The sequence below is a fragment of the Neovison vison genome, chromosome 14 (genome assembly GCF_020171115.1).
Source record: "Neovison vison isolate M4711 chromosome 14, ASM_NN_V1, whole genome shotgun sequence".
Taxonomy (NCBI): domain Eukaryota; kingdom Metazoa; phylum Chordata; class Mammalia; order Carnivora; family Mustelidae; genus Neogale; species Neogale vison.
Window position 1 is genome coordinate 18,749,738 of NC_058104.1, and position 21,972 is coordinate 18,771,709.

At 45.5% G+C, this 21,972-nt stretch overlaps 1 protein-coding gene and 1 pseudogene across 1 annotated transcript in view; both read right to left on the bottom strand.

Moving 5' to 3' along the window:
- Positions 1–17,308, bottom strand: part of ADCY9 (adenylate cyclase 9) — a 119,592-nt gene extending 102,284 nt beyond the window's left edge. Inside the window, exons 1-2 of the mRNA XM_044233650.1 lie at positions 17,228–17,308; positions 15,213–16,948 (exon numbers count right to left, since the gene is read on the bottom strand). Coding sequence (XP_044089585.1) covers positions 15,213–16,905 — 1,693 coding nt within the window. The 5' untranslated portion in view covers positions 16,906–16,948; positions 17,228–17,308. The remainder of the gene's footprint in view (positions 1–15,212; positions 16,949–17,227) is intronic.
- LOC122896198 lies at positions 12,873–13,027 on the bottom strand (annotated as a pseudogene).
- Positions 17,309–21,972: the final 4,664 nt, after the last annotated feature.

The following is a 21,972-nucleotide window of genomic DNA, read 5'->3' on the forward strand; positions in this document are numbered from 1 at the left end:
AGAGAACACACAAAAATCTCTATACAATCATTCTTACCAGAGGTTTCTTGGGAAAGTCTACAAAGTACTTTCCCAAAAGTCTGGTAAATTTCAACATCAGTACTTCCCTACTTAACATTCACATTTTAGCTTTGTAATATAACTAGTTATAGAGTTAACTGTTAATTAATTCTAACTAATTCATCATCCAATCTGTTATTCCCATTTTCTATTTCCACATAGTCAAAAGAAATCTACTTTGGTCTTGTAGAAAACATGCTCTGTTTATGAAGACACAAATTTGATTCAAATTTCCCTTTCTCCTTCCCTTTAAGAAATACGCTAAAAATAACTGTCATAACATCTTACTCATCCTGAACTCAGCACCTAGCAACTTACTCAGAATATAGCTGACAACCAAAAAATTACAAGGAGGCCTAATTCTTAATCCTTTTAATCAAACTTTATCTGTGGAGTTAATAAGCTTGGTTATTTGGGTTTCTTTACAGAATAAAGTAAAAAACAGAAGCAAAGTTTTTACATGAAAGAGCATACCAATTAGCCATATAAACTGATAGCAAGAGATAAAGGAGGAAAATTATTTCAAAATGTAAGAACTGGAAAAATGGAGCAAACTCAGTTTATCTAAAGTAAAGCAAAAACTCCTGTTCTTAGAGGGAAACTGCTATATCAGTAAAAGCTGAATAACAGGTAATAAAAATAACTGAGTCACTGAGAAAATTAATTCATTTGACATATTTCATTTTTATGAATGTACATTTCAGAAATATAAAACCAAGGGGCGCCTGGGTGTCTCAGTGGGTTAAGCCTCTGCCTTCAGCTCAGGTGATGATCCCAGGGTCCTAGGTTGAGTCCCACATCCAGCTCTCTGCTCAGCAGGGAGCCTGCTTCTTCCTCTTTCTCTGCCTGCCTCTCTGCCTACTTGTGATTTCTCTCTCTGTCAAATGAATAAATAAAATCTTAAAAAAAAAAAGAAAAGAAATATAAAACCAAACATTTAATCAGGTTAAAAGAGGAAACTCTCTCCTTGAATAAAGGGGAAAATCCTCAGCTCTTAGGAAATCCAGAAAGGCTTACGTTAATTGATATTTATATTTAACAACATACTAAATGAGGCTGGTTTCATATTCAACCATATGTTTCCCCTACAGCTGTCTTTTAGAGATCTGGATAGGAGAAAAGAAAAGGATCAGAGAATTTAACATTTAATCAACCTGGATCAAGCTTAGAAAAGAGGATAGGTGTTTAAAAAAAAACTGATTACATAAAACATTTATATTAAAGTACAATTCAGTATCAAATTTCATTTAATTTTGCCTTTTGGGGAAAACTTGTAAACATCAGTGAAAACAAAGTGGCTAAATTTTAATCAAGGAATATTGTTGTTATTATTTTTTTTAACTTTATTTTTTTAAAGATTTTATTTATTTGACAGAGAGAGAAATCACAAGTAGGCAGAGAAGCAGGCGGAAGGGGAAGGGGAAGCAGGCTCCCTGCTGAGCAGAGACCCACACCCCCCCCCTCCCAATCCCCGATGCAGGGCTCAATCCCAGAGCCCTGGGATCATGACCTGAGCCGAAGGCAGAGGCTTTAGCCCACTGAGCCACCCAGGTGCCCCTAATCAAGGAACATTATTAAATAATAAGAGGGATTTTTTTTAATCCTTTCAACTTACTTTCAAACAATCAGCTTGACTGTCGATTTCAGAAAAGAAGAGCTTTCCATCAAATGACAAATGGACAAATAAAGTATGGTCAATCCATACAATAGAATATTATAGGACCATAAAAAGGGAATGAGGCACTGACTACAAGGTGAAAGAACCCAGAAAACAGCATGTTGAGTGAAAGAAGCCAGACCCAAAAGGTGGCATACTTTAGGGCACCATTCTTCACCATTCTTATGAAACGGACAGAACAGACCAATCTATAGAGACAGAAAGTAGATTAGTGGTTGCCAGGGACTGGAGGTTTTAGGGGGAATGGGGAAAAACTGCTAATGAGTATAGGATTTCTTTTTAAAGTGATTAAAAAGGTTTTAAAATTGCTCATATTAATGGCCACACAGATCTGTGACTATACTAAGAATCACTAAATTACATGCTTTAAATGAATGAATTATATGATATGCAAATTATATCTCCAAAAAAGCCCTTATTAAAAGAAAGAATGAAAGAAAGAAAAAGAAAAGAAGAGAAGAAAAGGAAAGGAAAGGAAAAGAAAAGAAAACTGGAAAATCATCCAGTCTGAGAAACTTGGTCACATTCCCCATTCGGGAAAGTTCCATACACCATAGCAAGGCTGCTGAAAGAAACAGAAACAGAAACCTTAGTGCAAACTCCCCTCCAGGGGAGTATATGGAATTGGAAATTTAATAGCAACTAAATAAAGTAACATCATGACTGCAGCCATGAAACCAAACATTTCCATGTGAACAGTCAGATGGCAGAGAGACAAAGTCGGTATCTAAGAATCATCAACTCTGAAAGTGTTCAGAATCACGGTTTTCTTTCAGGAGCCAGAAAGAACACAGAGTTAATGAAATTATTCCAGCTGAGAAATTCGCTGTGAAATGTGTGTCAGAGACAAAAGAAAAAAGAAAAAAATGTTGTCTGTATGGTGGTTGTAAGAGTTTTGACCTTCTGCAGTTACTTGCAGACTGAGTCAGTCACTTCAGTCCTGGAAACATGTGACTCCAACAGGCTGTGAATAACACTTTCTCTCAGGGAAGCTACAGTTTCACAAGGTGGGTCTTTGTTGGGGTGAAATTCTCTCTCAGGTCAGATGACACATGTAGCCAATGACAACACTGTCTTTGAGTACAAAGTAGAGTGTTTTTCCTTTCCCACTTTGTTTCACCAGCCATGGACATCACAGCAAATATTATATTACTCTCCCTGAGCTGCTTTGCTGTTCTTAAGACAGGATAAGAAGACCATTCAAAATCTTTTATAAATCCTTTATAATTAAATCCAAGGGTTTCATTTTATCACAGGTGACCTTTAATTTCTAACTGCAAGGTCTAAGGTAGACATTTTCCAGGGACATTAATTTTTGAATTACCAGAGTCACACTAAATATACAATAAATATATGTGACTCTGGTACACTAAGTAGCCAGTAAGCAGGTCCAGGAACTCACCATCCAGAGCGAGCAAGTCTTTTATCAATGGAATAATCAGTAAGAACATTATTAAATCCAATATTTGCTCTGTTCTGCTAGTGGAAAAACTTGCCAAAACAGTGAAATTAATTGTACTGGCAACTAACCTTAGAATCTCCAAAATAATGTTCAAACAGGAATTAAAGCATATTTTAAAAAATGTAATCACTTCACATTTTCTCCAAGCCATTTCAAGAGTGTTCCTCAAACTTTCAAAATCAAGCAGTGTTCCTCTAATGATACTCTGCTTTATATAACAAATGTGATCCAAAAAAAACATGTAAATTATACTCCTGTAACTCAATCTTACTCATTTATAAGAATCCTTTGTAGAAAGTGAAAATGCCACACCTGCCCCACAACTTAGCAGTTCTGTAAATCTGACTTTCCATATTCTAGATCTGCCTAAATGAGGGCCCACAGTTTAAAGAAACAGATGAAGAAAAAACTACTTCTTCGTATTAAGAATGTATACTGGGGTGCCTGGGTGGTTCAGTGGGTTAAGCCTCTCTGCCTTCAGCTCAGGTCATGATCTCAGGGTCCTGGGATGGAGCCCTACATCGGGCTCTCTGTTCAGCGGGGAGCCTGCTTGCCCCTCTCTCTCTGCCTGCCTCTATGCCTACTTGTGATCTCTCTCCCTGTGTTAAATAAATAAATAAAATCTTAAAAAAAAAAAAAAGAATGTATACCATTTTCCAGTCATGTGAGACACTTGGCTGCTCTTACAGGAGAATGGTGGGTCTAGTTCAAACTTTATGCTTTACAAACAAGAGGAAACGGAGAGCCAGAAAGTGTTTCACTAGTTAGTGGAGAAAACATCTTAAGATAAAAAGCGGGGCGCCTGGGTGGCTCAGTGGGTTAAGCCGCTGCCTTTGGCTCAGGTCATGATCTCAGGGTCCTGGGCTCGAGTCCCGCATCGGGCTCTCTGCTCGGCAGGGAGCCTGCTTCCCTCTCTCTCTCTCTGCCTGCCTCTCCATCTACTTGTGATTTCTCTTTGTCAAATTAATAAATAAAATCTTTAAAAAAAAAAAGATAAAAAGTGAATTCTCCCCAATTTTAGACAGCTCATTCACAAAACAAAAATTAATATTAATAACCATAAGTAGCATTTTCTCAGGGGGAAAAGAACTCATGCATGAAGTCACAGAATACAATGCAATCCACACTTAGAATATTAACACTTAGCAGAGTACAGTGAGTAACACTCACTGAACCAATGTGCAGTAGACGCTTTTACTTAAAATGTCAAAGCCTTAATGGTTTATTGTATTTTAATATCCCATATACAAGAAAATAAATCACATGCATATGGGTTTTCTTCCTCTCTACAAACTAAATGGCAAAAAGCTGAAGTTAATATTTCCCAAACAATTCAAACATGAATATAAATGATTCAAAAGCTGCTTTCAGTAGCACATTTTTCTGTGGAAGGAAAAAAATGAATTTAATAGCATTACATAAAAATCCTGGAAATTATGCACAAAGACTATCCTGGAGCTTTGCCAAAAAAAGGATATGCTGGTTTTTCATGTGCAGAAATGATAATCAAATAAGAATTATAAGGAGCTACAGTATTATTAAAGATAAATACACTTCTTGAAATCTCCATTTTAAAAAGCTTAAAAGTGATTGCCTAAACTAAGCCATTCAAGCCCACATTTCCTGGGCCCAAAATAAACACTTGGGTTTCGGTGACCTGAGTCCTGCCCTACAGCCCACCCCCCCAACTCCACCACCCAGCGGGCCTTCACTGGCAGCGTCCCCTCGTCCTGAGGCTGCCCACTCTCCTGCACCAATGCCCTAGGTCACATTCTCAGGCATTGTGCCTTGGCTGCTCTCTCTCTGCCTGCTTCCCTAGGTCCTTGTGAGACCCTACCTACAACCTCTTTTTAACAAACCACTCAACCATTCCTTATAAACCAGTCATTGCCTTCCAGTCTGCCTCCTAGTTTGTTCTGTGTAAATGACCAGTGTGTGGTTTCTCGCACAACAGAGCATCCACATGCAGAGTGTAAGTAATTAGAATATTCATTCATTCATTCATTCATTCACTAAGACAAATATTATTGAGCATCTACTATTTGCCAAGCTATGTTCCCAGTGCTAGGAATACAGCAGAAAATAAAACATGGTAAAATCCCTAATCTCAAGACACATTCTAGTGGGATGAAGAAAGACCATAAACAAAAATAAGTAAGTCAGAGGCGCCTGCATGGCTCAGTGGGTTAAAGCCTCTGCTTTCGGCTCAGGTCATGATCCCAGGTCCTGGGACAGAGCCCCGTATCAGGCTCTCTGCTTGGCAGGGAGCCTGCTCCCCTTCCTCTCTCTCTGCCTGCCTCTCTGCCTACTTGTGATCTCTGTCTGGCAAATGAATAAATAAATAATCTTAAAAAAAAAAAAAAAGTCAGTCAAATACACATTATGCAAGATGGAAAGGGGAGTGGCAGGGCAGTAATTCCAGGAAGTACTATTCAGAATAAAGTTCCCATGAAGGGAATTCCTGGAGTTGGGCTTTCTGGAACCTTCCACAGCTGGTGCTGGGGGATTGGGCTTGCTGGGCTGGGGGCACTCTTCAGTTTGCAAACAGTCTACATTTTGGTTTAAGATTCCTTTCATTTTACATTTCTTTGTCTCCACTTATCCATGCACAGGCACCTGTGCCTGGACAGGCATTAGCAGGAGGGTAGAGTACAAAGAAATGTTGCATTACTCTGTACTTCTCAATTGTAAGAATGCAAATTAAAGCTTCCAAAGAACCTGAAGTAGCACGAACTGTTTCTTCTGCAGCGCCATTTCTTCAAATAAACATGCATATACTATTAATTTTCTTTTCAAAAAAGGAGAGGGAAAACTTTGATTCAGTCTTGGAATAAACCTATCAGACAAACAGAAGTAATGAGATTTTAATTAACGATTATTTCTCTACTCCTTAAAAATATCACTAAATGCAAAAGAAAGCTATTAAAGACTCTGGGGTTGTATGAAAAATACTTAGGGGCAACCTAAGGGGGCTCCCATGGGCCCGAGATGGCACAATTTGAGCATCAAAAGTTGTGATCTCTGTAATGGAGTGAAATATATCAAATAAGCTAAAATCTAAAAACTTATATAGATTCTTTAAAAAAAGTCATTGCTCACCTTTGGAAGATGTTAAGAAACCAACTCAGTCTGGAAAACCTATAATGGTGTTGGGGGGCAGCTGAGTGGCTGACTCGGTTAAGCATCATGATTTCGGTTCAGGTCATGATCTCAGGGTTATAGGATCAAGGAGCCTGTTTACGATTCTCTCTCTCCACCTCCTTCCGTTCCCAACCACCACCAAAAAACCCAAAACTCTTAAAAAAAAAAAAAAAAAGTCCTATAGTGGGAAAGCAGCAAGCAAAAAAATACAAACTTCTAAACATACATATAGACTTCACAACAGCTGGGCTGACAATGTGCATGCAAACACTCTGAGAACTGGAAAGAACCACACAAAGGTATGGTTGTTTTCCTGCTGTTGGTGCTGCTAAGAAAACTGTCCCCACTTTCACTAGCTAATGCATCTAATCTCTATTGAGTGTCGTTGGGTGCCAAATACTTTTCTATGTACTTAACATCATTTTCTCCTTTAATCCTCACTGCAATTCTACTAAGTGGGCACTAGTGTTTCCTAATACAGCCCCTTTGGGTCTAAATACTGGCTCTACCATTTAGCAGCTCTTTCTAGCTGTGTGGCCACCCTGAGTTACTTCATCTCTCTATGCTTCAGTCCCCGTGCCTATAAAATGGAAATGATAAGTGTCCCTACCTCCCAGCCCCATTTGTAATACAATAAGTAAGTCTAGTGTGTATTTGTTCAGGTGATAATTTGATTAATGTCTACTTCCCCTTCTAGGCTGTATATGCTCCAAGAGAGCAGAGGGCTCTTTCTCCAGAACCTAATCCAGGCCTCACAAATAGCAGGAAATCATTTGATATTTATTGAGTAAATAGAGGAGTTTATAGTAGAAAGCAGTAGAGCTGAATAACTGTTCTAGTTCAAACTTCAGCCAGGATCTCCAGAGTCACAACGCTGAAGATTTCCCCATAATTCCTCAATTATCAAGGGCCACATCATCTTAAGTACCCCTAAGCTCTGGGGACCACACACAGCCCAAAAACAATACTACCTGAACTCCCCAGGGTGTTCAGTTAAGAAGTTGCCAAACTTGGCAGCTACAGTTTAACCAGGGCTATCAGTCTTTTGTATTTTGGACACTTGCCCTTTTTAATTCGAGAAACTGACACAATCACAGTCCCTGGTGTGGTTTGGGTTTCAGTACCAAGTTATACAAGACTGCACCAAACAAAGTGTGGAAAAAAGAAACACCCTTGCATACAGTACAAAATGTGACTTAACCAGGCGAAAGAGTTGGTTATTATTAATCAAATAAATCAATTGTGGGAGAGTCACTACCCCAACAAGTGCTTTCCTTCAATCCTCTCACTGGATTCTCCCAATAACCCTCAGACAGAGCTACTGTCACTCCTATAAATTGGAGAGTCCCAGGGGCGCCTGGGTGGCTCAGTGGGTTAAGCCACTGCCTTCGGCTCAGGTCATGATCTCAGAGTCCTGGGATCGAGCCCCGCATCGGGCTCTCTGCTCAGCAGGGAGCCTGCTTCCTCCTCTCTCTCTGCCTGCCTCTCTGCCTGCTTGTGATCTCCGTTTGCCAAATAAATAAATAAAATCTTTAAAAAAAAAAAATTGGGAGAGTCCCCACATACTTGCCCAAGGCTCCCCAGTTGAGAAACTGCACAACCGAGAACTGAATGCAAATGTATCAGAAACCAAAATCCATGCTCATCTACAAAACCATACTGCCAAAGGGTAAGCCCTGCAAAAAAAAAGTTAAAAAACCAAAGTGGATAGTTTCATTGTGAACCTTAAACACCACCAGCAAAACTTTGGCAGAGGCATAAAGGATTTGTTTGAGAAAAAAATAAAGGTATGAACTAAAGCCGCTTGGTGCCTCCACAACAAATGCACCATGTCCACTGCACGTCTAGTCGGAGTGGTTTCAGATGTGTGAGAGTGTGTGTGTGGGTAGTACGGACAGACCCTCAGATTTCCTAACTTACAGCTGAAGGAAGCAGTTCCCACAGTACTTCCACAGACCTCCAGGGGTCCCTGAAACCTCTCGGCAGGGTGTCCATCTGTAGGGTTAAAACTATTCTCAACATAACACTAGGACACTATTTGCCATTTTCAGTGTCGGCATCAGCACTGATGGTGCAAAAGCAGCTGTGGCTGAACCCACTAGTGATCAAGGTGGTGGCACCAGACCGCTCGAATTGTCAGTGTGTTCTTGACTACCACGCACTTACAGAAGGGAAAAAAACAACAGTTTCACCTAAGGAGTCCTTTAATGATGCAGTAAAAATGAATAATTGCGTTAAATCTCAAGCTTGAGTGACTGTGTTAAAATAGAAGACTACCCCCGTAGGGTTGAGAAAAGCACCCTCGCAGTTGTCTGGGTTGCAAGCTGAACCAGCAGCTTGTCGGATGGAAGATCACCTCTGCTCAACCTACAAACTGTGGCCACTCACACTAGCGTATTTGACAGACTGTTCCTGAAAAATGAACAGAGTCTGTCACTTCAAGAGAAACAACTGACAGTATTTGTTGTCAGTGATAAAATTCAAACTTTCAAAAAAAATGATAAAACTTCTGCTCCTGGGAAGTCGACATCTTCCCGGTATTTAAAGACTTGGCTTTTGTCAACATTTGGAAGATCTACGTAACTCAGGAAACCAATATTTTCCAAATGACCAATGCATTATGTTACAAAATCACACCTGGGTAAAGATTCATTCAAAAACCTTTTAATAAATAAATAAATAAATGTCAATTTTTAACATATAATTATATGTATAAAAATATTATTTTTATTAACATGCAGTGGGTATGATGGATTTATTATTATTTTGAAATGAATTCTAAGGAAAGATTCTCCTAAACATCTCAGTTTGTTTTAATTTCCAGCATGATAAATATTGATAAGGCACATAAACAAGAACTCTTTAGTTTCTCCAATAATTTTTGGGGGTGTAGAAGGGTCCTGAGACCAAAATGTTTAAGAACAGAACCACAGGCTGATGGAAAGCCTCATTGGTTGGTCACAACTGTTCCTGATCATCGCAGTCCCAGAATCCCACCCACTCCTAAAACTGTTCCTGTCCCTCACTTCCTTTCTGGTTCTGCTACTGCCACTTCAACCACCAGTCTTTGGGGGGCTTGACCTTCCAGACTATACTAAGGAAATGAGCCTCTCTCCCAACTTCAGCAGAGCAGGCATTCCAGGCATTTTCTTACAAGTGCAATGCCGCAGATGCGGGGTGGGGGGCGGGGGGCGGTGCGGACAACAAAAACCTGATTAACAAGAGCACATGAGTTTCACGAAGTACAGTTTTGCCAAACCTGACCCAAGGTTGGCCATGTGTCAGTTTGGCTGGTGCAGTCTACCAGGGCATGAGCGAGACTGATGAATGTCACGGCCTCATCCAGCCCTCTTAAGGGAAGACCGCCCCCACCCTGGGTGCATTGCTTAGTGCAGGGGGAGCCCCCACCAGCCTGTGATGTGCTCAAGTTATCTCACCACCATCCTGCACTAATGTCTCAGTGTGGACGCTCTAGACCTCATGTGGCAGTGCCCTTGCTGTTTCAAAAACTCTCCCCTCCTCATAAAATTCCCTCCAGGGATGCTAGTTCCTGTTGGGGAAATAAAGGTCTCTAGGGGTCTCATGTGCAAGTACAAATGATGCCAAGAGCTACCAGGAAGAGAGGCCACTCAGCCGCTCCCCTGGGAGTCAGCAGCCGCCTATCACCACCCAGCAAGGGGACCTGCATTCGAGTGATTAATGACCACCGTCTTAGAAGAATCCCAATAGAAATACTAATACCAAAATCACCAAGGAAAGAGGAAAATTTAGGCACATGCACACACAAGAGAAAATTTAACGTTTTCTTTCAAGGTTATTACTCCATGGCAAAGTACACAGGTGACCATTATTGGAACCAGGCTGGCTAGTCCCTGAAATACTTATGCTGATTGCTTCTTTTTAATTTTTCCCTTTCTTTGTTAATTCTACCTAAATGATTACCCTCCTTCCTTCTTCATTCCACCTGCCATTCAGCAAACCATATCCTTAACTTCCTTTGCGAAAGGCAAATTCTGCTCAAAGGCTGGTCCTTGAAATTAACACCTGTGTGCTTTTTGCTGGAAGGCATGTAATTTGGCCTAAAGAATACATTGTCGCCAGGGGCTGCGTGAGCATCCGCTCCACAGCTCTTTCTCATTTCCAATCTCGGTTGTCAGTCAAATTTTCTGCTTCATCTTGCCTCTGCCACTTGCCATCCAAGGCTATGTTTCAACATGCACGAGACAGCCCACTCCAGGATGCAGGCAAGCAGAGAATCTCTCGGCCTGACTACAGAGGAAGGAATGAGCTGTCAGCTGTAGGCTAGCACTCCAGTGGCAAGAATATCTGCTCAGGTGGGGACAAGCTATTCACGCTGTCCAGTGAAGCAAGGAGACCAACTGAGCAAGCAAACTGCACCTAAAACTGGTACTTGAGTAGGACTGTTAGCTGCCAGCTGGCAGGGAACGAGGGGGCCCAGATTGCCAGTTTGGGACAGCCACTGGCAAGGCTAACACTCAGAGTGCCCCAGCCCACCTTCTGTTTGAGGAAAGGCCCCAGAAGGGGGCCAGATAGGACCTCTTCTAAGTAGCCACCTACTAGCACTTGGAGAAGGTCTTGGTTGCTGTGGCCAGCGGGTGACGATCTGCCCAGTGCACATCAGCAGATCTTTCCCCCCGTTGCTCATGAGCCTAAAAGGTTGGCAATGGCTACCAGACATTCCCTTTATAAAGACATAGTTGTTGCTGTCGATTTGGAATGACTGCGCACCCTGCTGCAGCTTCCTAATATTTCAGAGGAGAAAATAAGACATTTATAGATATCTGCTGACAGTTTCACCTTCTGTCTTTGTGACTCTATCTATAACAGGAGGGAAAAAAGGAAAAAAGAAAAAAAAAAACCAGTTCCAAACAGTCCTCCTCACCTTTTTGGCTTGTGGCCCAAGGAAGAGCAGAACAGCTAGTATCCTTTGGGCCCAGTGGTTTGTCCTAAATGGTGTAAAAAGATGCTTCTTCCCATCACTCATATCACACTATTTCTACCTACCTTTAATAATAATTGCCTCTTATTTTTTGGATCATTTCCTAAGTCCTAGCCTCATGCTGAAAATTCTTTCTACCTTCTCCCTCAGTGTCTGACAACCCTACCTAAAGTTTCACACCAACACACACAGACACATACACACACACACACACACACTCTATATATATATCCTCCTTTTTGCTTTGTTTCTCCTTAAAACTTAATGCAGAAGAAATTTTATATTTCACTGACTTTACTGTCTGACTGCCCTATTAGAACAGAACACCACCGCTGCTCTCCCTTGCAGAGAGGCAGCCCTGCATCGCCGCTCAGATTGGTGTCTGAGAACTTCATTTCAGTGCACAATGACATGCCACGAGAGCAGGAATTTTTGTCTGTTTTGTTCACTGCTGTATCCCTAACACCTAGAACTCTGCCCGGCACAAAATAAATTACTTGTTGAATGAATGAATGAACAAGCCAGGGGCTCCTGGACTGTTTCATATTCTTCAACTCAATTCTGCATTCTCCATTCATGCCACAGAAACTTCAAAGGTCTCACTCATTCTTGACTGCAAACTGTCTCCAATGTCAACTCCAGAAACCTTGAAAGGCCATATCCCATTCAGACAATCGAGCCTCTCACCCCCCAAGTTGTCTGCTTAATTCTGGCTCTACTTCTTACCCAGTCCGTACTGGTTCTGCTCCTGTCTGCTCCACTCCTCCACTGTCACTGTCAACACCTCAGCTAAGGCTGCCATCACCCCTGCCTGGGATTTACGGAAACAACTCTCTAATCTCCCATCTCATTCCCTTCCAACCTACATTCCCCAGAACTGAAAAAGTAAGCCTTCTAAATTTGCAAATTATATCACCTAAGCCTCCTGCCTAAAGCCCATCAGTGGCTCCCCATTATGTCCAGAATGAAACACAAACTCCTTTCTGCATGATCCACACCCTTCCTTGCCCTAATGGAGTACTACTTAGAGCCCACAGGGATATACAACCTTGAGCCTTGGCTCATGCTACACCCACTGTACCGAATGTTCTTTTATCTACCTGAAGACCCACCACCAGGTCTCAAGATCCACCTCAGTATGTAGCCCCCATACAGGGTTCCTGACTCTCCACACACGCTACCACAGTTAGAACTGTAAGCCTGTTGAGGTCAGGAACTGTCAGCACTCCACGAGTTCATCCATGGCAAGGAGCGCATGATAAGAACATGCTAAAGATTTCCAATGAGTGAGTGAATGTGCAGGAATAATGGAAGTCCAGCCTTCCACAAACCTTTCCAGATAAGTTACAGAGCAGGAGCTATTTTCCATGCTGCCAGGCTAGTTCTGGAGCACCCAGCCTACTGGTACTCATATCTACAGAGTCCTCTACTGGGTATTTTTAACCCCATTATCAAAAAAGGGGATGAGAGGTAAAGGCTATGCCCAACATTGTAGAGAGAAAGTATCTCCACAAACCGCAAGATGGGCTAAAAGAAATTTTGGGTTTTTACTTACTTATTTTTTTAAAACAGGGGAGAAAGCAAATGCAGTCCCCCACCACCCCCAATTATGAAGTCGAGTTTCCCACATTTGGGGAAATCGCAGGGGTCAGCACCTCTGGAGTACAACAGATAAGCCTTACCCTGTGAAAACCACCTTCGTGATCATGGTATTTCGGGTAAGTATGAAAATTTTAAAAACATAACCTTAACCTCGTGTATAAAAAGGGTTCTCTACAAACTGTGCTATCTTCTCAATTTAGTGGATTTGGACAATGACAGAACAGAACTGGGCAGTTTCAAACAGAGGCAGGAAGTTGTATAGACATCCTATATTACTGGAGTCCTGTCCACAAAGGTTTTCAAAATGAGCTGAATAAAGCAAAAATCATGGTCTCAGGGAAACAGTTAAAGGAGGGAATACCATATAAAAATACCACCTTTTTAGTTGAGCCTTCCACCTTTCCCTACCTCCCATCTAGTAAAACTTTCTCCTTCAATATACAGCATACACAAATTTAAAGAAAAAGTTAATTTACCAAATGTACACTATTTTAAGTTAAAAAAAATCAATAGACCCCCTTCTAGCATATTTTTTCACTGTCTTTGAGACACTTGACTTGAAGTTGAAAAATAAAATTACCCATAAATTAATTAGAATGGGTACTGTGGAAGATTCAAAGACTCGGCGCCTTCCAGACCTACTTAACGATTACATCTGTTTTTATTCTTGATATTCAAGAAACACACTGTTCAGACTACCACTTACAGAACTGCTACCCTTGTCATGTCATATAGCACAGCTCTCTGGAATCTGTCCCACAACCCCTGAGGACAGAGCCTGCAACACTCAGATCTTAAAGATACCAAAGTGTCAAGCAGGGATTACATCCGCCCCACACGCCACTGGATCTGTAGACTCTGACGACTCTGAGAGCAAGAGTCACCCTCCTACAGGGAAAGACAATTGCAACAGCAGAACCTGTCAAGTGAACTGCAAGGTGTAGTTTCTGACCTCCTTAAGGTATCTTTTAGAGCTCTCTAGACAGAGGGAAGTATCAGTAGTGTTCTACTTACACCTGTAAATTCTTCAACTCATAGCAAAACTCATAAAGAAAAGTCAGGAGAAGGAAAAAGTGCTATGACCAAGTAGAAAGTAAATGACATGGGGAACTCTAATCACAAGCAGAGAAACAAAATACCAGTTGAGCATATAGGATGTCAAGCCTGACAATCTATTCAGACCCCCACACTCAACCACTTACTGTCTCTGACTGAGACTATTACTGCTCTCGTCTCTGACTTAAGCTGTTCCTTCCCACGACAAACTCTTTCCTGGAGCTTTTCATCCTGCAACGCATGAACACCACAAAACACAACAAGCTTTACAAATTTTGACTTTTAAAAATCAATATTACTTTCTCTACATAATTCCAAAATGTTCCCTCCCCAAATGAGAAGATTTTAGTAAAACACAGGACTGTTTTTAAAAAGGGGAGTGGGATGGGGGTTAGGTATTTAGAATCCTTACTTTTGGTCCCCCTTACTCATATATCACTTCCCAGGCCTCAGAAATTTTTGCCCTTTGTGAAAATAAGAAAAACAAAAGAAGCCCAGTGAAAATATCAAGAACAGCACTAAGAACTTAAGTCCGAGACAAGAGACCAGAAACAAATCCAAGGGGTTGGGGATAGGGGGTCTAAACACTGCTCCGGGTAAATTTGTAAAATGCTGCAGTCTTTATGGTAAGAGAAATATCACAATAAAAATGAAAGTTGAAAGCTAAAAATACATTTTTAAAAAAGAGACCTAGAAGAAGGCAGTATGTATTGAGGGTATATAATTCCATTTAATTCTCAAGAGTCCTGCAGGGCTAAAGCAACTTCCTTATTCCAGCAAAGTGAGGCCTCAAGACGAGAAAGGTTTTATTCTTCACAGTTCTGGAAAAAGGCATGGAGAAAAGTTTTGATGGGATTTAGGGGCAACCAAATGAAACAAAAAGACAATCTATTAAAGTACTTCAAAGTTCTGCCTGCTGACAGGCTCTGACGCCCCCCCAACCCCACTACATTCATCGGAATGTAGAATTTCAGAAACAGTAACAGCTGACTGGCAGGATATGCATTTCCAAAGTTCTCCTTCCTCCTAAAGATCTCATCTAGGTCAGCACTGTCACAGTGGGAACAGATCTGTGATATTTGACTCACCAGAGGCAAAGTCTCATCAGCCCTGAGATGCCCCCATGTTGAGGTATCCTGAGACAACTGATCTGCCTCCAGATACTGACACTAGAAAAAGACTGTTTGGTTTTTATTTTCCTCAACACAAACAGGACCGGGGAGGGAGATGACGAGGCAAAGAAACGCACATACCTTTCAACTGGTCAGCAACAACGCTCTGGCCAAGGCGTTCAGTAACTTTCCCATCTTCCATTTCGTACCGATCATCTAGGTATTTTGCTGTGGCCTCGGAAATGTGAACCTTGCCCGCCACTCCCAGCTGCTCCATGAGATTGGCCAAGTTCACATCGTTGGACCACACATCGAATTTGAACCTCCTCATGCCCAAGATGCCGCAGAGGACGGTCCCCGTGTGAACCCCAACACGCATGTTCACCATTTCTTTCTTCTCCTGGCAGAACTGCTCGATCGCTCTGATCATACCCAAGCCCATCTCAATGCAGCAGTAGGCATGGTCGGCCCGGGGCTCTGGACACCCCGCCACGCAATAATAGCAGTCTCCCAGAGTACTGATTTTCTCACACTTGGTCTCTTCACACAACCGGTCGAAGCGACCGAACAGATCATTGAGGAGACCCACCAAGGCGTGAGCAGACTTATTGGCACTCATCTTGGTGAAGCCCACGATATCTGCAAATAGAATACTGACTTCTTCGATCTGCTGCATTTTGAAAGGGCGAAATGCTATGGGGGCTTTCTGTATGGAAGACTTTTTCTTCCTGTTCTTGGGGCTGGAGGTGGCGTGCCTTTTGACAGAATTCTCACTCTCCTCATCCCCCTGTTTCATCAGGTCATCAGCTATGATCCTGGGCATCACAGAATGAATCATCCTCTCTTTCAGGGCTTTTTCCACTTCCAGATCCTTTCCATGCATAATTGACTGTCCCACCTTGAGAAAGGTGCTCCTGGATCTCACCTGGGACATGATAAATAGGTGGACCCCGATGGCATGAATGCAGACATGAAGCAGGGCTCGGCTCAGCAGCTCCCAGTGTGGCGCCCATGCTCCAGGTGGGGGGAAGCAGTCTTTGTCTCGGAAATGATAGCCAAAGGTCTCAAAGAGAACAGAATAGACCACTCCCAAAAACAAGCTCAAGTACAAAGGTAAGTGCATGACGGTGTAGAGCAAAAAGAGCACTTCGATGCACATGGAAAAGCTCCCCACTTGAGATAAGCAAGTGTCTGTGGGCTTGGCTGCGAGGGTACGATTGGAGCTGTCAACACGTCCTGAGAGAGGCGTCAAAACCTGAAACTGGGCGGCCAGGGTCAGGGCGAACACCAGGAGGGTGAGAACCAGAGAGGTCCACACGTAATGCCGGGCATACAGCTTGGTGAAGGTAAACAGAAAAAAGCCCACACACACGACGAGGAAGCACAGAGCTGGGGCTACCATGACCATCAGTTTGGACCTCATGTGGACGCCAAAATAGATGCTCCACAGCAGGCAGGCGAAGCCGATGTAGAAGAGCGCATACCGGAAGCGGCGCTGGGTCTGCGGGAAGCAGCGCTCCATGCAAGCCTCCTCCAGGTTCACCGAGTCAAACTTGGGGTCCCACCACCGGCTGGAGGCCCTCTCGAACAGCTGGGGCAGCTTCTTCTGCCTGCGCAGGCGGCCTCCAGCGCCCACTCTCCGGGGGACGCCCCCTGAGTCCCCAGAGCTGCTACAGCTGGAGGAGATGCTGTACTTGCAGTGCTTGGGGTGGCTGTTGGAGGACAGCTGCTTGGGGTTGATTTTGACCCTCACGCTATTGCTGTCTCCGCTGGAGTCACAACTCACCTCGGTGCTGTGGTGCGGCAGCAGCTGCTGGTGGGGCGGGGAAGCCATGTTGCCGAGTGCTCCGAACCTTCCGGGCCGGGGGCTCTGGTACCTGTCGGCGAAGACGACCGGAGTTACACGGGCACCGATTCCCACACAGGCGCACGCTCCTGAAGGCCACGAGCTCCAACCGGTGTGCTCGGCGGCGGCCCGGGCGGTCCACTTGCTGAGGCACCACAAGCTCCCCGAAAGCTGCAGCTAACGTCTAAGCCGGGCTTCCGCCGTCCCGCCCCGGGGCCGCCCGCAGCAGTCGGGACGGACCTGGCAGCCCCGCGCCGGCGAGGCGGCGGCGCCCCCACGGCCCCCTGCGCCGCCCACCCCGCGCACTCGCCTGCTCCGGCCGCCGCGGCCGCGGAGGCAAGTCCAGCCGAGCCCTCTCACGCCGCCAGCCGCTCTCGCCCGCGCGGCTCTCCCGCCGCCGGCGGCGGGCCCCTCATGCCGCGCGGAGCGGCGCCTCCCCTGCGTCAAAGGCCGGCGGCCCCGCGGGAGGCTGCGGGCCGGCTGTGAGGGGCTGCAGCGAGGCCCCGGCGCCGGCGCGAGTCTGAGGAGCCCGCGACGCCGCGGTCGCCCCCGTCGGCGCGGCGCGTCTAGCGGGGCCTGCTCCCGGCCTCCGGGGCCGACCCAGCGGGGCGGGGATGCCCAGCGCCCCGGGAGACGCCGGGCGCCGAGCGCAGGGCGCGGCGGGCACGGGCCCCTCAGCCGGCCGCCCTGCGCTGCGCTGCCGCAGAGCCAGCTCCCGCGACGCCGACCCGGGACGCCCGCCCGCCCACGCCCGGGGGCGGCCTCCCGAGCTAGCGACGCCGCCGCGGCCGCGGCCGCCGCCGTGCCCCCCGCTGCCGCTGCCTCATGTCGGAAGAGCCGCCGCCGCCGCCGCCGCCGCCACCATCTCCGGCCCCCTCCCCCTCCCGCTGTCACTGACAGACTCGCGCCCGCGCCGCCCCTCGCCCCGCCGCAGCGCGCACGCGCGGCCCGCGCACGCCGCCGCCGGGCCCCGGGCACGCGCACGGTGCGCGCGCCGGGCCGGCGCGGCTGCAGGGCGGGGGCGGGGCGGGCGCGCTGCGGCTCCGCCCTCAGTCCTCAGCCGGCTGCCCCCGGGCGGTGCGGTGCTGGGCGGCCCGCCGCAGGCACTGCAGGGCTGCGGGACCTGTGGGGCTGAGGGGACTGCGGAGGCGACGGGGTTCTGCGAGACCCGTTTTCCTCCGGGCTCGGGTCCCCAGACCCGTTCGAGGAAAACGAGTGGCTCCTGCTAGTTAAGGAGAAGCCGGGGTGCGACGTTTAGGAAACGAAAACGTTCTCCTCTCCGTCAGCACACCTTTTCTTAATACATGCAAGTTTGCAACTATGTTGCATGTGCCCAAAGAGAGGCACCCCTTCCTCTCTAAGCAATGAGTACGTGCCCCGGGGGCACAAGCCCTTCCCTGAGCGTGGTCTTCCAGTCACCGCAGTCCAAGCCCCAGCCTCTGGTGCCTGGGCCCCCCCACAGGCTCTTCCAGCCGCAGAGACTTGCCTTTCCCGTGCCTGGATCATCGGCCACAACTGCCTTCACCTTTCCACAAATGAACCTTTCATAGGAGTCTGCTCTCCATAGAGTAGTCCCACTGGAGCCTCCCTGAGCGTTGTCTGCAACCTGTCAATACAGTCCCGGACTCCCTTGTGCACCAATCCCAGCCCTTTCCTGCATACTTAGTACCTCCTGCCAGTCATAAGGGTCTCCTCCTTCCTCCCTTCAATTTCCAGGCCCAGCCACGGGGCCCATGCCAGGTTTCACAGGTGATTTAGAAAATAAAATAAAATGTGGACTCTCCCCATAATGGAATACTATTTGGCCATAAAAAGGAATGAAGTACTGATCCACGAAGGAACCAGAAAGATGAAACCTGAAAACATGATATTAAGTGAAAAGGAGCCAGTCAGGAAAGACCACATACTGTATGATTTCATTTCGATGAACTGTCCAGAAGAGGCAAACCCATAGACAGAAAGCAGACAGGTGATTGTCAGGGCCTGGGGGCTCTGCTTTGGGGAGTGATGGAACTAGATGGAGGTGGTGGGTACACAACACTGGGAATGTACTAAATGCCATTGAATTGTACCCTTTAAAAAGGTTTAAAGTGGTAAGTTGTGTGTTATGTGTATTTTACCGTGATAAAGATAAAAGAAAAACAAAACAAGAGTAACACAACAGCAGGACTGGTATTCCTGCCAAAAGAACATAACCTTGATCTAATCACCAGAAAACATCAGGCAAACCCAAACTGAGAAATATTTCTTCCAAGTAATTGGCCAGTACTCGTCAAAAGTGTCAAGGTCATGAAAGACAGAAAGTGAAGAACTGTCACAGATTGGACTACACGTAACATGGGATCCTGGTGTGCAAACTGGGACAGGAAAGAGCATTTGGGGGAATTCTAAGAGGTCTGCAGTTTGTGAATAGTAGCCTTGAGTAGTAGCCTCTCGTCGGTGTAAATTTCCTGGATTTGTCAATGGACTATGATTACATACAACGTTGACATTCAGGGAAGCCTGCTGCACAGTGAAGGGGAATGCTCTGGTATTTTTGCAACTTTAAGTCTAAAACTGTTTCCAAACAAAAAGTTAGAAAAAGTTGTAAATAAAACCTTTACGGATCATCAGCTATGTGCTGAACAACTCTGATTTATTCTGTTTTTTACAGATGAAGAAACCGACATGTACACTGCACAAGCCAATAAGAAAGATAATAATAGTAAACTTACACTGACGGAACCTTTGTCGTAAGTGCCAGAAACCACTGGATGCTTTCACTTGTGACCTATTCGGTCCTTACCACAACCCTCTGAGGTACATGTGATTGCCCCTATTTTAGAGATGTGAAACTGGGGACTGATGCGTGATGTGCCCAAATCCACACAAAGTCTAGGGACAGAGCTCAGATTCAAAACCAGGTCTGACCCCAGAGGCCACGGTGCTCTGAAGCCTCGGCACCACCCACTCTAACCCTCATGGTGACCCCTCACATACCCCAGTGTTTCACATGCTAACCCACCAACCTGAGCCAGAAGCCCTTAGAGAAGCTGCTGACAATTTACATTCCCCCATTTAATGCAACACTGCACTCCCCACTTGCTGGTTACCTTCAATAATTGGAAAGATCTATCTGTGCTTTTCCTTTCCTCCCATAATCTTTCAGTCCACCCACCACTTGTGGTGACTTTGGCATTTGTAAATTAATTAGTTATGTCAGATTTTTAGACATGAGCATGATTTTAGATCATGCCGACCTCCCTCCTTCTTTCCCGTATGTCTCCTGGAAGCAGATGGACAGCATTCCCTGTTGATGAAGGCTGTAACCCACCAGGCCCTCCTCAATCTCTAGGTTAGGGTGGAAGTCATTCCATAAACCCTTGGGATCAGGGATAATGTGCCCAGCACTGAGCATTAGGTCCTGGGTGTCCAGTGACACACTCTCTGTGACTTCAAGAGGCTACTAGCTGGAAAAGATACTGGGGAAGGCAATGAGTTAAGAAAATGGAATCACCATACGTGAGGAAGAATGCCACAAAAAGGTTAACTCCTTTCTCCTAATGCCAAGACCTGGAAGGGAGTCGCTGGCAAGCCCTGGGTCCCTTCTCCTTAACCCTCCAAAATCATGGAGTTGACTGATACTCAGGAGATATGGGACAGGTGCAACTGCTTTCTCCATCCATCCAACCAGATGGCTGCCAGATCTGTAAGGTTTTCTCTCCATCTGTGATGTGTGCAGAACTTCCAACCCAACACAGCATGAATCAGATAGGGTCTGCACAAACTTCACCAAAGTTTTCAGCAAGTGTTACCAGCCTCATCACATCACCCTTTCCCTCCCCGACATACTAGTTCACCTGACCTGTGAGGGCTTCGGCTCCAAGCTATCAGAAGTCACACATGGTCATGACATGACCAGCTTCGAGACAAACAGCACATGGAGGGAGCTCTGACCATTCTCGTCAAGCAGGTCCCGGAGGTCTCAGCAGTGCCTACGTTATTTCTGGCAGTCGGGTGGGCAATCATTGTGGAGAACCACCCACGGCAAGGCAGCGGTGGGGAGGGGGGTGTTTCCTGCTCTCATCCAAACAAGCTGCAGTGAGCAAGCTTTGAGTCCTTCTTCTCTTGCCTGGTAAGGGTGAGTCTGTAGGAATAGACCGACATTCTTTTCCTCTCCATCCAGGAGCTGGTCACTGGTCTTAGGCAGCTGCCGCCACACTCACAGAGAATCCTGTACTGAGGCAAAGTAAAAGAGGCTGATTAGGGAAGATCATCAAAATCCCTGGCAGGCTTTGCTACAACCCAGGAGTCTTTGATCTAGCCATTTATATAAATTCCAAATCCTGCCATGCCTGGTGCACAGCTCGATAATGCCTATTGAATGAATGCATTTGGGAATTATAAGAGGCAAGATGTGTATGAAATACTTAAGCTCTTGGTTGCTTTTAATAAGCAGAATAAGTAATATTCGATGTAATGCTTATGAGTGTATAGCTCTTTCCACCTACATACATAGTAGAGGTTCTGGCTTGGCCTTAAAGCTAAAATATGTGATGGACATATTTATGACCCCAAGGTGGGGGCCAGGGAGGACAAGTGCAGGGGCAATCATATTTTTTTTTAAGATTTTATTTATTTATTTGACAGACAGAGATCACAAGTAGGCAGAGAGGCAGACAGAGAGAGAGGAGGAAGCAGGCTCCCCGCTGAGCAGAGAGCCCAATGCGGGGCTCGATCCCAGGACCCTGAGATCATGACCTGAGCCGAAGGCAGCGGCTTAACCCACTGAGCCACCCAGGTGCCCCGGGGCAATCATATTTTGAAGGAGGAACTGGTTGGTTAACCCAGCAGGTTTGACTGAGACAGAGGGTGGGGATTCTGAGGAAAGCATGGCAACCGTCCCTCAGATTTGCAACCTGGCCCAGCTCCTGCTGGACTGTTCCTCCCGTCCCGTTCCATAATAGGGAATCCATAATAGGGTCTTAGCAGATGTAATTACTAAAGATGAGGTCATTCTGGATTCAGATGGGCCTTAAATCCAGTGTCTGATGTCCTTCATGACAACAGGGGACA